We start from the raw sequence: 11,833 nt of genomic DNA on the forward strand, positions 1-11,833 counted from the left end.
ACCCAACCATCTCATGGTTCTGTGACCTTTCAGGACCCTTCCAACCCTACCATCTCATGGTTCCATGACCTTTCAGGACCCTTCCAACCCAACTGTCTCATGATTCTATGATCTCAGTTGGGCTGTCCCAGCTATGCCTGTGCTGAGCATCACCCAGTGCCCTGCGACAAGGAAGAGGCTTTTTTTAATAATAATTGATAAAATATCGTGAGATATTACTAAAATTAAATATTAAATTCATCCAGCACCTCCATGACTTGTGTTATGGCCGCGCCTTTGGGAGATGGCTGCCATTTTGCTTCCTGTGGAGATGCCCTGGCATCCCCCTGTCTTAAAGAACTGCTGCTCCTTAAGCCCTAGCTGCTTTTTAACCATCCTACCCCTCTAAATCTTTAACTTTTGATTGTGCCCTGCTGGCACCACTCTCTGTGCTGAGCTGAGGGTGTGTGCAGTGTGTGCTGGGCGTCCAGGTGGCAGCTGTTGGAGGGCAGAGCGACAGTGGAGCAAACCTGGTGAGGTTCATTACGTGTTCTGTGCCCGGGGAGGAGCAGCTCTACGTGTCAGTGCAGGTTAGGGTCGGAGCAACTGGAATGGAGGTCTGCAAAGGAGGACCTGGGTGTCTGTCCTGGTGGCCACTGGCGTGACCATGAGCTGACAGAGTGTCCTGGTGACCAGGAGTGGTGTTCTGGTTGGCCAGCAATTGACCAGAGGTTGACCATAAGCCAACAGTGTGCTCTTGTGGCCAGGAAGGCCAATGGTGTCCCAGTTGGCCAGCAGGGTGACCGTGAGCCAGCAGTGTGCACTGGTGGCCAAGGTGGCCGACAGTGTGCATCAGGTTGACCAACAGCTGAGCACAGGGTGACGATGAGCCAGCAGCATGCCCCGGTGGCCAAGACGGCTACTGGTGGCCAACAGGTTGACCAGTGGTTGAGCACTAAGTGATGGTGAGCCAGCAGTATGCCCTGGTGGCCAGTGGTGGCCATCAGGTTGAGGAAGAGTTGACCAGTGGTTGATCACAGCGAGACCATGAGCCAGCAGTGTGCCCCAGAGGCTGAGATGGCCAACAGATTGACCAAGAGTTGACCAACAGTTGAGTACAGGGTGACAACAAGCCACCAGTATGCCTTGGTGGCCAAGATGGCTGCTGGTGGCCAACAGGTAGACCAAGAGTTGACCAGCCATTGGCCAAAGGGTGACTGTGAGTCAACAGTGTGACCCGGTGGCCAAGGCGGCTACTGGTGGCCAACAGGTTGACCAAGACTTGACCAAAGGTTGACCACAGGGTGACCAGAAGCCAGCAGCGCCCCCCAATGGCCCTGTGGGGCACTGCACAGAGCACTGCCAACAGGGCAGGGAGGTGCTCCCCCCTCTGTTCTGCACTGGGGGGGCCCCATCCAGAGCATGGGGCCCAGTGCTCCCCAGTTCAGGACAGACTGGGAAGTGCTGGGAGAGCCCCATGGAGGGTGCAGAGCTTGGAGCCCCTCCTGGTCAGGACAAGCTGAGGGCTGGGATCGGAGTGAGGAGGACATTTCTGGTGCCCTCTGCTGTGTGGAAGGGGATGGGAGGAAGGCTGTGTGGTTCAGGGGGCAGGATGGAGGCTGTGCAGTATGGGGAGGGCTGCCAGCAGCTCCTCCCATCCCCAGGTTTGTGCAGCCGTTGTGAGCATTGCTCACACAGCTTTGGATCAAGTGTGGGTTTGTGATTGCTGAAAACCAAAGGGTTTAAGTGCTGTTGGGGTGGGAGCTGTGCTCTACCCAAAGCAGCCCGGTTTTCCCTCTGAGAAGTTTTTAATGTTCAACTGAAGGAAGGAAACCCAGCTGAACCTATGAGGATGTAGTGCACTCACGCAGCTTACTGGGGCTCTGAGGGGCTCTGAGGCCATCGTTGCAGCTGGAGGCAGCTGCTGCACATCTGGTCTGCAATCATTCCAACCCAATACACTGCATGTCTGTTCAGCAGTGCTCCTGCTTGCACCCAGCAGCTCCGTGCATCTGCAGCAGAGCTGAAGTGACCCTGTGTGCCGCCTCTCTTGCAGCGACGTCCTGGCGCTGCCCATCTTCAAGCAGGAGGAGTCCAGCTTGCCTCCAGAGAACGAGAACAAAATTCTGCCCTTTCAGTACGTGCTGTGTGCAGCCACGTCGCCTGCTGTGAAGCTGCACGATGAAACGCTCACCTACCTCAACCAAGGTGGGAACTGTCTGCTAATGCTGCCCTACCACCCGTGTGTGTGCCCTGTGGGGAAAGCAGCTCCCAGCTGCAGCTTTGCAGTCTCAGTGTTGCAGCTCCCAGCTGCAGCTTTGCAGTCTCAGTGTTGCAGCTCCCAGCTGCAGCTTTGCAGTGGGGGTCTTGTAGCTCCCGGCTGTTGCAGATCCCAGCTACGTCTGTTGCTTTGCAGCAAGTGCTGCACAGCAGTGGTGGATGGCACTGAAGCACTGTCACATCCTTTGACAGCAGAACGGTCTGAGCACTGGGGAGGAGCAGCAGGGGATGTTCCTCCCTCCGTGACCCCTCTGCTTCCCTGCAGGGCAGTCCTATGAGATCCGCATGCTGGACAACAGGAAGATCGGGGAGCTGCCCGAGATCAATGGGAAGCTGGTGAAGGTGAGCACAGTGCCTTTATGGCACTTCCCTTTGCTGCTTTCCTGATCCCTCCCCCATGTCCCTCTGCTCCTGTTCTCACCCCCTGGACTCAGGGCGGGGGTTTACCTGGGGGGCTCCTGTCTTTTTGTCCCCCTTCCTCAGAGCATTTTCCGGGTGGTTTTCCACGACCGACGGCTGCAGTACACGGAGCACCAGCAGCTGGAGGGCTGGCGCTGGAACCGGCCTGGGGACAGGATCCTGGACATAGGTGAGGTCCTTTGGGGAGAATGGAGCATCCTTAGGCTCTGAGGAGCAGTTCTGTCACTGATGTGCAGGCCTGCGTCCCCTGGGAGTTTCTTGTTTCTCCCAACAAACGTCACGGCTCGGTCTCTGTGCAGATATCCCCATGTCCGTGGGCATCATTGACCCGAGAGCCAATCCCACTCAGCTCAACACCGTGGAGTTTCTGTGGGACCCTTCAAAGAGGACGTCGGTGTTCATCCAGGTACTGTGGGGTAGGGGAGCTCCTCCTGTGGGGCCCCGGGAGAGCAGCTGGGAGCTTCCAAGAGCACAAGAAGGCACTTGTGTGGCTCAGAGCTGCAAGCAGGTGCTGTGTGCCTCGAGGGGAGATGATGTGAACTAAACTGCAGCTCTCCTCCTGCTGCAGGCGGTGCAGGAGGATGGCAGCCACGCACCAGCAGCTCAGCTGACCGCCTGTGGGTTGTTTTATTTGTGCTGCTGGTGATTTAAGACTGTTGCAAATCTCTTGCGCAGCCTGGAACAAAGCGGTCCACAGCGTGTGAGGGGTTGGTGGCAGCATCACGGTGCTGCAGGACTCACGGGAAGGGATGGGGCCACAGCTCTGCTGCCTGCTCGTGGCTCCTGGGTGCCGCTGTTACACAGTGTGGTCCTGTGGCAGCACTGACAGCAGCTCTCCTTGCCTCCCCAGGTGCACTGCATCAGCACCGAGTTCACCATGCGGAAGCACGGCGGGGAGAAGGGAGTGCCGTTCCGGGTGCAGATCGACACCTTCAAGGAGAACGAGAACGGGGAGTACACAGAGCACCTGCACTCAGCCAGCTGCCAGATCAAGGTGTTCAAGGTAACGCAGCAAGCGGTCCCTGCCCCGTCGGATGTGCAGCGGAGCTCAGTCCTGTCCCGCTGTGGCCTGGCTGAGTGTCGCAGCTGCAGGGCTGTGGCTGAGCTCGCAAGCTCTGGGGCCTTTTAGAACGCTGGGGAGCGCACGGGTTGTGCTGCTGCTCTCTGAGAGCTCCCACACTGACAGAAACGCAACCGCAGAGCTGCTGGGGCTGGAAGGGACCTCTGGGGGCTGGTCAACCTGTTGGTCAACCTGTTGGTCAACCTATTAGCCACTGTTAGCTATCTTGGCCACCAGGGCACACTGCTGGCTCACAGTCATCCTTGTGTTCAACAGTTGGTCAACTCCTGGTCAACCTGTAGGCCAACATTGGCCATCCTGCCCACCGGGGCACACTGCTGGCTCACAGTCACCCCTGTGGTCACTCTGTGCCAGTGGATGTGTCCTGGGGATGGAATTCTTCTGACTCTATCCCAGGAAAACCCAGCACTGAAGCTGCAGTGCCCAGGGGCGCAGCCATGGTGTTGAAGCACGACATCCCTGCCCACAGTGGGTCAGGGGAAGCAACGTGGGGTTGCTGGGTGGATGCTGCCTGTCCCGTGCTGGTTACGCTGGCGTGACCTTGTGGGTTAAAAAAGAAAACAGAAAGGAGAGGGTGGGAGAGGAAGGCTGTAAGACATGGCTCTGTGCCTTGCTTGGTTGTAAAGGAAGCAAATGGGAAGTGCTTGGAGCTCGGTGCAGCAGGGCTGTGCTCCGTGGGGTGTTGTGGGCACAGAATTGCACTGCTGGCACCACAGATGCTATCGGAGCCGCAGTGTGGCTGGAGGACAGCAGAGCCCTCGGTTCCCTCGGTGCCAGCTCAGCTCTGTGGCTTTCTCCAAACCCACTTGGCCCCTTGTTCAGGAGGGTGAGGTGTGCTGGGGAGCCGCTGCTGCTGCAGTTGGTGCCGTGCATCCCCGGCCCTTTGTGAGCAGCATGAGGCCGAGCAGGAGGAGCAGCCTGCATGCCTGCCCACCCCTCTGTGACCCCCATCCTGCACTGCCCCTCTAAGGAGTGTTTCTCCTTCCCAGCCCAAAGGAGCCGATCGGAAGCAGAAGACTGACCGTGAGAAGATGGAGAAGCGCACCCCGCACGAGAAGGAGAAGTACCAGCCCTCCTATGAGACCACCATCCTCACCGAGGTGGGCACTGCGGCTCTGCAGCACGGCGCCTGGCTGGGCACACAGCTGCAGGGTGGGCAAACCAAGCTGCCTCCTCCCAGACCTGAGCTGTCATGAGAGGTGGCACCTCTGCTGCCAGCTTTACTGTGCCCCTGTGGCGGCAATGGGCTGCTGAAGCTGTCAGCACAAAACCCCATCGTTGCCTCCCTTTGCTCGTGGGACTTTGCTCAAGTACTGTGTTCAGTTTTGGGCCCCTCACTACAAGAAAGACATTGAGGCCCTGGAACGTGAGGGGTCTGGAGCACAAGTCTTATGAGGAGCGGCTGAGGGAGCTGGGGTTGTTCAGTCTGGAGAAGAGGAGGCTCAGGGGAGACCTCATTGCACTCTACAACCTCCTGAAGGGAGGTTGTGGTGCAAAAGGGTCTGGCCTCTTCTCTCAGGCAAATAGTAGGACCCGAAGAAATGGCCAGAAGTTGTACCAGAGGAGGTTTAGGTTGGATATTAGGAGAAACTTTTTCTCTCAAAGGGTGGTCAGGCACTGGAATGGCTGCCCAGGGAGGTGGTGGAGTCGCCATCCCTGGCAGCGTTCAAGAGGCGCCTGGATGAGGAGCTACGAGAGATGGTTTAGTGCTTGTGGTACTGATAGGAATGGGAGGGTGGTTGGACTGGATGATCTTGCAGGTCGTTTCCAACCTTGTGATTCTGTGATTTTGTGAATGGGGGACTTTGAGTCTCTAAAAGTGCTGGGGACGGAGTCCTCGTCCTTCCCTGGGGACTGTGGGCTCTGTGGGCTGCGTCAGCCCGGTGCTGGCAGCAGAGAGCCCTGCACTTGGATTCTGTGGGATGGTGTTCGGTGTGAGGCTTTGTGGAGCCGGCACGGCTCTGTCTGATCCCTGATATCATCACTTAATTCTTTTTTGTAGTAACCAGGTGGCAAATGGCTGTTATGGGGCGGGCGTGCAGGTCCGTTCCGAGCTCCATCACTCCTCTGGGTTTTTCCTTTGCAGTGCTCTCCGTGGCCTGAGATCACCTACGTCAACAACGCGCCGTCCCCCGGCTTCAACAGCTCCCACAGCAGCTTCTCCATCGGGGAAGGGTGAGTCTGGGGGGTTCCTGCCTCACACAAGGGATCGGTGCATCCATGCTCGCCGTGTCCCAGTGGTGCTGGGGTGGCTCTGGTGCGGAGCTGACTGCGGGCTCTGCTCTGTCTGTCTCTCTCTCCCCCCCATCCAGGAACGGGTCTCCAAACCACCAGCCTGAGCCCCCGCCTCCGATCGCAGATGTAAGTCACACTTCAGAGCTTATGCTTGGGGTAAGGATGGCGCGCGGGTCGGAAGGGGGGCTGCGTGGGGAGGGTGGGGTTTGGGTGCTGCGCTCGGCGCTTTGCTTGCTAGGATGCTACTGGGGTTTAACATCCTTAGGAACTCTTCTTTTTGGTTCCTAATGGTTTTAAACTCACAAAGAGGATGGAGGTGAGGTGTGGGGAGGGAACTGTGCGCAGAGGGCAAGGAGACCCAGCGCTGCTGCCTGGGGAGGTGGGGGTGCCCCATCCCTGGAGGGGCTCAGGGCTGTGGTTGGGGCACTGGGCGGCTGCTGGGGGGCGAGAGCAGCCCAGGGTGGGGGTTGGAGCTGGATGACCCCTAAGGTCCCCTCTAGCCCAAGCATCCCGTGGTTCTGTTTGATAGCAGGCTGCCTGTAGCTCGCTGTGCCCTGTACTGACCGTGCTTTCTTCACTCACGTCTTCTTTTTTGCTTCCTTCCCCTTTCCCTGTCCCTGTGGAGCCCTTTAAACCCAAACCCACCCCAGCTGCAGCCGTTGTTGTGTGCCCACTGTGCACTTTGGTCTCGGTGTGAGGTGATTACAACGCCGAAGCCACGCTCGGTGCTCTGTCCCCTCTGGGGGCTGTGACCATATTCTCCCATCCCACAGAACCTCCTGCCCACCAGCACTCCCCAGGAGGCCCAGCAGTGGCTGCACCGGAATCGCTTCTCCACGTTCTCCCGTCTGTTCCGGAACTTCTCAGGTACCATCAGATCCCTCTGCCTCCCCTCACTCCCATTGCCTGGCACAGATGGTTGGAAATTTGTACTTGGAACACGGTAAAACTGCCTGAGAGCTGCGTGGTTCATTTCCTGAGGCGTGGGGGGAGCTGTAGGTGGCTGGGCTCTGCCCCAGGGGCTGAGTGCTGCTCCACGCTCTTCCCGTGGTGTGACTCCTGCAGGTGCAGACTTGCTGAAGCTGACCAGGGAAGATGTCATCCAGATCTGCGGCCCTGCAGATGGCATCAGGCTCTTCAACGCACTGAAAGGACGGTGGGTTTTGGGTTGCTTGATCAAAATGTGCCTCTGGATTGGGCAGGATGTGGTGTGGACCTTCCAGTTTGGCAGCTGGGATGGTGGGGAAGCTGTTTTGGGAAGAAGGGAAATCCACATGGGTGAGGAGCATTAGAACAGATCTTCCTGTTGGGGGGCAGAGGGACGGCGCTGCGCAGAGGTGTGGGTGCATGGAATGAGATCCCACAGGGAGCCCACATCCCTCAGGGGGGACCGACACCAAAACACCCCTGGGGGCAGCGTCAGCCTCTGCCTCTTTGCTTTTGGGTGAATTCCTCCACCTGCTCTGTTCCTTGGGAGGATGCTGAATGCTGTCTCAGGGCTGTGGAGCCAACCCCTGTGCTATGCCTGCAGGATGGTGCGGCCCCGGCTGACCATCTACGTGTGCCAGGAGTCCCAGCAGCTGCAGGAGCTGCAGCAGAAGCACGAGGACGGCGACGCAGTCACCAGCACCTTCTTTGGTAAGGGCCTGGAGGAGAGCAGGGGGAGCAGCAGTGCATTCAGCCAGCAGAAATCACACGGGAGCAGTGGAACTGCTCCCAGCTGCTCAGGTCTGGGTCTCCCAGCACACATCATCCGATGGACATCGGGGCTGCGGGTGCGTAGCAGCTGGAAGCATGGAGGCTTTGCTTTCCAGCTGCTGTGCCTCCTTTGGGCTGCTTTCTCCTGCTCCAGGCAAACCAAGGAGCTGCGCACGCTCTCTTGGGCACAGAGCTGCAGTGAGCGCTTTGCCTGCCCCGCTCCTCGCCCTGCACATCTTCCCCTTGTTGGCTGGAGGGGTGGCTGCAGATCCCGACCCACAGAATGCTGTTTGCTTTGAGCTGCCCAACAGTGGCTGCTGTGAGAATGCAGAGCTGCCCAGACAATGGCTGACCTACATTTGTGCAGCAGCCAGGCGTCGCTCTGTGGTCAGAGTGAAAGCAGATTGTGTGTCCATCCCTTCCCACTGCAGGGCTGGGGGATGTAAAAATGCCAGGAATGGGACAGAGTGATGGTCAGAACGGGAGCTTTTTGGGCCAAGGGTTGCATAAATGCAAAATGGAGCATTGCAGGACGTTGGTGGCCACGTTACTGCAGCATTGGTGCTTTTGTGGCTCAGGGTGTTGGCCAGCTGTGGAGCAAAAGCAGGCGCAGGAGAGAAGCTGCACGTTGCACGGGGGTTTACACAAACGTCTGGGGCAGTCCCAGGTGCAGGGATGGACTTCAGAACTGAGAGCAGCCCTGCAGGGAAAGAAGAGCCTGGGGGTTTGGGTGGATGAGAAGCAGAGGCTGCTGCTTCCCTGGAGGGACTCACGGCTGTGGATGGGGACCTGGGCAGCTGATGGGGGGTGGGACGGCCCAGGGCAGGGGCTGGGGCTGTGAGGTCCCTTCCAGCCCAACCATCCTACAGTTCCGTGATCCTTTAGGACCCTTCCAACCCAACCCTCCTATGGCCCTATGATCTTTTGGGACCCTTCCAACCCAACCGTCTTACAGCTTTATGATCTTCAAGGTCCCTTCCAATGGAAACATCCTAGAATTCTGTGCACTTCCAGGACCCTACCGTCCCAACCATCCTACAGTTCTATGACCTTTAAGGTCCCTTCCAGCCCAGGCCAGTGCACGCTGCTTTCAGAGCTGCTCTGCCCATCCGTTCCCTACTCAGCACGGCTGCTCTGCGCGCTCCTGGCCCGTCCCTGCAGCACTCCTTGTCTTTGCAGTGTACCACGCCATCTATCTGGAGGAGCTGACGGCGGTGGAGCTGACAGAGAAGCTGGCTCAGCTCTTCAGCATCTCCTCCCAGCAGATCAGCCAGATTTACAAGCAGGGTCCGACGGGGATCCACGTGCTGATCAGCGACGAGGTAATGATCCCTCAGTGCTCCTTTTTCTGCCTTTCATACTGCTTCGTGTCCAGCCTCCAAAGCACGACCTCAGGGTGGGCCCCTCTCATTTGCTGCTGCTTCCAAAGAGTTCACTGACGAAGCTGTGGAGCTGAGGATGTCAGACAGCACTGGGGACGCTGGCAGCACTCACGTAGTTCTGGAGTTGGGGGGGGTTGTAAGGGCACAGCTGTCCCTGCTGTGCTTTGCTGGGAGCAGGAGGGGAGCTGCTGGGAAAGGGCTTTGCTTCCAGAACACACTGCGGGGTTGGAGCACTTTGCCTTGGCTTGCTGGTTCACTGTGGTTCTGAAGCGATGGAGGAAAGGATGAGTGTTGCTGTGGGTGCCCTTCCTGCTCCGAGCCCTGTCTGCAGTGCAGCCCCGTGTTCGGGTGCAGCTTCAGGCTCAGCTGTGTTGTGACTTCTTTCAGATGATTCAGAACTTCCAGGATGAATCCTGCTTTGTTCTGGACACCATGAAAGGTGCGTAAGCGACGCGCTGCCCGTCCTCTGTGCCAGATCTGAATGCAGCAGATCCCTTCACTGCCAGCAGTGTCTCATCAGCTTCCTTCTTTTTGCAGCTGAAACCAACGACAGCTACCACATCATCCTGAAGTAGGAGGGGACGGGATGAGGAACAGCCACAGTCCTCATCTCATGTGGATCCCCCTCACTTCCAGCACCAGGACATGAGAGCAGAGATCCAGAAGCTCCCATTGGCCTTTTCAAAACCCCAGAGCTGTTGGTTCTCAGCCCCTTCCTCACCCTTCCAGCTGCAAACCACCTGCGGGTGATGCTCTGCTGACTTCTCCACGTTGTGCTCTTGCATAGCAGTGAGCAGAGTTCACCTTTGGGACCTCAGAGCTGCACGAGGGCTTTTCGTGGCTCTGTTTTTCCAGAAGGCAGCAGCTCTTGTGACATTTGGACTGGAGAGTGGATGTGAAGGAAACCAGCCCGGTGCTCCCAGCCCCGTGGAGCTGAGCGGGTCTGGAACGGACACGTGGAGCGGTAGGAGAGGGCTGGGAGGGATTTTCTTCAGGACTTTGGTGCGCTGTGGTATTGAATGGAAGTTGATCTGTTGGGCTTTTTCTCCTACCCACCACCATGGAAGCGCTGTTGCCGTGTGCAGGCGTGCTGCCATCCCTCGGAATCACAGCATCCTGAGTTGGAAGGGACCCACGAGGATCATCCAGTCCAACTCCTGACTCCACACAGGACTTACCCAAAAGGAGCCTCCGCTGCTTCTCATGCTTCTTTCCCTCCCTCATCAGCATTAGTTGGCACAGGTGTGCAAAGCTGGAGGAGAACTTGGAGCAAAATGGAGCTGGAGAGAGAAGCAGCTCACGTGGTTCGCCTGGAGGATTCTTTTCTGCACATTTTTGTGGTTTCGAGTGAAAAGGAGAAAGATTCAGGTGTCCTGGTTGGAAATCTGAAGCTGTATCTACGTGTTTGCTGCCTTTGCATCCTCCTGCCCCAGCTCTGAGGATGGAGGTGGGGAGGAGTGAGATGAGTTTGAGGGAGTCTCAGCTCGACTCAGTGGAACACTCAACAGGAGACTCAGCTCAGTGTGAAGCTCAGCTCAGCGGGAGACTCAACACAGGACTCAGTTCAATGGGAGTCTCAGCTCCGCTCAATGGGAGACTCAGCATGAGGCTCAGCTCAGTGGGGCTCTCAGCTCAATTCAAGGGGAGGCTCAGCTCAATGAAGACTCGCCTCGACTCAAAGGGACGCTCAGCTCGGCTCAATGGCCGCTCAGCTCAGTGAGTGACTCAGACTGGGTCCGGTCAATGGGGCACTCGGCCCGACTCAAGGCTCATCATGAAGCTCAGCTCAGCTCGTCGTGAGGCTCGGCTCAATGGAATCTCAGCTCATCATGAAGCTCAACTCAGCTCATCGTGAGGCTCGGCTCAGTGGACACTGAGCTCCTTGGGAAGGAGCCGGAGCTGCCTCCCTCACTCGGGGAGCCCAGTGCTCCCCCGTAGGCGTGGTTTGGTACTTGGAGGGGTGGAGGTGGGGGGGGCTGCTGTGTGTTTGATGCCATTCTGTAACGGAGCCGTGGGGCAGCGGTAAAGTTTTGTACGGACGCTGTGGGTCTATGTGAGCTGCGGGTGGGAACGAGGGGGCAGCGGGCTGAGGATGGGGGGATGAGGGCGGTCACCCCTCGGTGCCTGCAGGAACATCTCAACCTGCTCGCTCGTTAATTAATTGGTTAATGAGCTAAGCCTTATGCCGAGGGGAGGACGCTGGTGGTCTGCATGGCGCGGTGCGCTCTCCGCCCCATATCTGTCCCATTATTTCCCCTTTAAGGCGCTTTTTGCCGCTCCCCGCCGCGTTAATCTCCGTCTAGACTCCGGCGGCGGCTCGGGCCTTCGTCCCGCTCCCCCTCCTCTCCCTTCTTCCCCCCCCCCCCCCCCCCCCGGCCCCCCCCCCCCCCCCCCGGCCCCCCCCCCCCCCCCCCCCCTTCCCCCTCTGCAGCCCCCAGCCCGCCGCCCCCCATTTCCCCACTCACCGCTCGGTGCTGCGGGCGGGGGGCGGCCCGGGGCGCGGGTTCGAAGCCCGATCGCGGCCGCGCGGACCGCCCCGCCGCCGTCTGCCGACAACAATGGGGCCGCGCCTTATATACCCCGCAGTCACGTGACGGCAGGCCTCACCTCCCCTTCCCCCCACCCCACAAACTCCGCCCGCAGGGGGTGTCGGGAAAGCGAGTCCGGGCGGAGCGTGATGGGAAACAGAGTGCGGAAGTGGGCGTGGGGCACGTGGGGGAGGGGAAGGGAAGCAGTGGGGGGGGGGGGGGGGGGAAGA

The 11,833-nt window shown here is 58.6% G+C and overlaps 1 protein-coding gene across 2 annotated transcripts in view; it reads left to right on the forward strand.

Moving 5' to 3' along the window:
• The window catches only part of TFCP2 (transcription factor CP2), a 12,310-nt gene extending 1,195 nt beyond the window's left edge, over positions 1–11,115 (forward strand). The window contains exons 2-15 of one of the 2 annotated variants that reach the window (XM_042815342.1): positions 2,036–2,187; positions 2,525–2,601; positions 2,743–2,848; positions 2,979–3,085; positions 3,530–3,682; positions 4,750–4,860; positions 5,847–5,935; positions 6,073–6,151; positions 6,769–6,862; positions 7,061–7,151; positions 7,527–7,633; positions 8,873–9,015; positions 9,463–9,514; positions 9,613–11,115. In XM_042815342.1, coding sequence (XP_042671276.1) covers positions 2,036–2,187; positions 2,525–2,601; positions 2,743–2,848; positions 2,979–3,085; positions 3,530–3,682; positions 4,750–4,860; positions 5,847–5,935; positions 6,073–6,151; positions 6,769–6,862; positions 7,061–7,151; positions 7,527–7,633; positions 8,873–9,015; positions 9,463–9,514; positions 9,613–9,650 — 1,399 coding nt within the window. In that variant the 3' untranslated portion in view covers positions 9,651–11,115. The remainder of the gene's footprint in view (positions 1–2,035; positions 2,188–2,524; positions 2,602–2,742; positions 2,849–2,978; positions 3,086–3,529; positions 3,683–4,749; positions 4,861–5,846; positions 5,936–6,072; positions 6,152–6,768; positions 6,863–7,060; positions 7,152–7,526; positions 7,634–8,872; positions 9,016–9,462; positions 9,515–9,612) is intronic. The other variant, XM_042815343.1, reaches the window with a different exon arrangement.
• Positions 11,116–11,833: the final 718 nt, after the last annotated feature.

The sequence above is a fragment of the Centrocercus urophasianus genome, unplaced genomic scaffold (assembly GCF_019232065.1).
Source record: "Centrocercus urophasianus isolate 14NV4802_14NV808 unplaced genomic scaffold, USGS_Curo_1.0 seq_1493, whole genome shotgun sequence".
NCBI classification, from domain to species: Eukaryota; Metazoa; Chordata; class Aves; order Galliformes; family Phasianidae; genus Centrocercus; species Centrocercus urophasianus.